The 2,451-nt window shown below is 43.8% G+C and overlaps 1 protein-coding gene across 1 annotated transcript; it reads left to right on the top strand.

The window, feature by feature from the left end:
* The first annotated feature begins 552 nt into the window (after positions 1-552).
* Positions 553-1,350, top strand: LOC130933920 (uncharacterized). Its single transcript, XM_057863520.1, has 2 exons — positions 553-968; positions 1,041-1,350. Exons 1-2 carry the CDS (start codon positions 553-555, stop codon positions 1,348-1,350), a joined length of 726 nt encoding a protein of 241 aa, XP_057719503.1.
* Positions 1,351-2,451: the final 1,101 nt, after the last annotated feature.

Below are 2,451 nucleotides of genomic sequence, written 5' to 3'. Positions count from 1 at the left end.
GGAGTACAACCACCCACAGCTGTGACTGAGATGTTCTCAGATGAGCAATTGTTCCTCATTCAGCAGGCACCATAGTTTGCAGACATTGCAAATTATAAGGCCATGAATTTTATCCCAAGGGAGTACAGTAGGCAACAGGTGAAGAAGCTACTGACTAATGCAAAGTACTACATTTGGGAAGAACCATACCTTTTTAAAAGGTGCTCAGATGGAATAATCCGAAGATGTGTCCCAGATGAGGAAAAGCAGCAGATTCTTTGGCACTGTCATGGGTCTGATTATGGAGGCCACTTTGGTGGTGAAAGGACAGCTACAAAAGTCCTTCAGAGCAGGTTTTACTGGCCGACTCTCTTCAGGAACTCAAGGGCATTTGTGAAGCACTGTGGCAGATGTGAAAAAGCTGCAAATCTCCCTGCCAACCATGAAATGCCACAGTAGGGAATTCTTAAGGTTGAGTTGTTTGATGTGTGGGGTATTGATTTCATGGGACCTTTTCCACCTTCACATTCAAACAACTATATTCTAGTGGCAGTTGACTATGTGTCCAAGTGGATGGAAGCTGTGGCTTTGCCCACCAATGATGCCAAAGTGGTGATGAGCTTTCTTCAGAGATATATCTTTAGCCGGTTTGGTGTTCCACAGACACTCATTTGTGATGGAGGAAGCCATTTCTGCAACAGACAGCTGGACTCTCTTCTGCTGAGATATGGAGTCCGTCATAAAGTGGCAACCCCCTATCACCCTCAGACAAGTGGACAGGTTGAAGTTTCCAACAGGGAACTTAAGAGGATTCTAGAGAAGACCGTCAGTATTTCCATAAAGGACTGGTCTAGGAAGCTTGATGATGATCTCTGGGCATACCGGACAGCATACAAGACTACCATTGGCATGTCCCCTTATCAGTTGGTCTATGGCAAAGCCTGTCACTTGCCAGTTGAGCTGGAGCATAAAACTTACTGGGCAATCAGGTATCTAAATCTTGATTCGGAAGCTGTAGGAATCAAGTGAATGCTTCAGTTGAATGAGCTTGATGAATTCAGATATTCAGCCTATGAGAATGCCAAGCTCTATAAGGAAAGAACCAAGCTACTGCATGACAAAAAGATTGCCATCAGAGTCTTTGAGCCAGGACAAAGAGTGCTTTTATATAATTCAAGGCTCAAATTCTTTCCCGGAAAGCTGAAATCTCGATGGTTAGGACCGTTTGTGGTTACCAGAGTTTCACCATATGGTCCTGTGGAAATACAGGAAGAGAATTCTGACAGGAAATTTACAGTGAATGGCCAGAGGTTGAAGCACTATCTTGGAGGCGAGATTGATCACCAGAGGTCCACTCATCTGCTGAATTAGTAGAACTGACCGTTGGTGCACGAAATTGCAATCACACTTTTGCAATCCCGCACAACTAACCAGCAAGTGCACTGGGTCGTCCAAGTAATACCTTGCGTGAGCAAGGGTCGATCCCACGGAGATTGTCGGCTTGAAGCAAGCTATGGTTATCTTGTAAATCTTAGTCAGGATATCAGAAATTATCAGGATTGATTGTAAAAAGCAAAAGAACATGAAATGGTTACTTGTTTTTCAGTAATGGAGAATAGGTTGAGGTTTTGGAGATGCTCCATCTTCTGAATCTCTGCTTTCCTACTGTCTACTTCTTCAAACACGCAAGACTCCTTCCATGGCAAGCTGTATGTAGGGTTTCACCGTTGTCAGTGGCTACCTCCCATCCTCTCAGTGAAAATGTTCCTATGCTCTGTCACAGCATGGCTAATCATCTGTCGGTTCTCGGTCAGGCCGGAATAGAATCCAGTGATTCTTTTGCGTCTGTCACTAACGCCCCGCCTGCTAGGAGTTTGAAGCACGTCACAGTCATTCAGTCATTGAATCCTACTCAGAATACCACAGACAAGGTTTAGACCTTCCGGATTCTCTTGAATGCCGCCATCAGTTCTAGCTTATACCACGAAGATTCCGATTAAAGAATCCAAGAGATATCTACTTAATCTAAAATAGAATGGAGGTGGTTGTCAGGCACACGTTCATAGTTGAGAATGATGATGAGTGTCACGGATCATCACATTCATCCGGGTTAAGAGCAAGTGATATCTTAGAATGGAAGCAAGCATGATTGAATAAGAAACAGTAGTAATTGCATTAATCCATCAAGACACAGCAGAGCTCCTCACCCCCAACCATGGGGTTTAGAGACTCATGCCGTGGAAGGTATACAATGAAATGTGTAAAAATGTCATGAGGTACAGATACAATGTCAAAAGATCCTATTAATAGTAGACTAGTAACCTAGGGTGTACAGAAATGAGTAAATGACGTAAAAATCCACTTCTGGGTCCACTTAGTGTGTGCTTGGGCTGAGCAGTGAAGCATTTTCGTGTAGAGACCTTTTCTGGAGTTAAACGCCAGCTTTCATGCCAGTTTGGGCGTTTAACTCCA

Source organism: Arachis stenosperma, chromosome 6 (genome assembly GCF_014773155.1).
Source record: "Arachis stenosperma cultivar V10309 chromosome 6, arast.V10309.gnm1.PFL2, whole genome shotgun sequence".
Lineage (NCBI taxonomy): Eukaryota > Viridiplantae > Streptophyta > Magnoliopsida > Fabales > Fabaceae > Arachis > Arachis stenosperma.
Note: the sequence above shows the minus strand (reverse complement) of the source record. Positions and strands in the feature narration are given on the sequence as shown.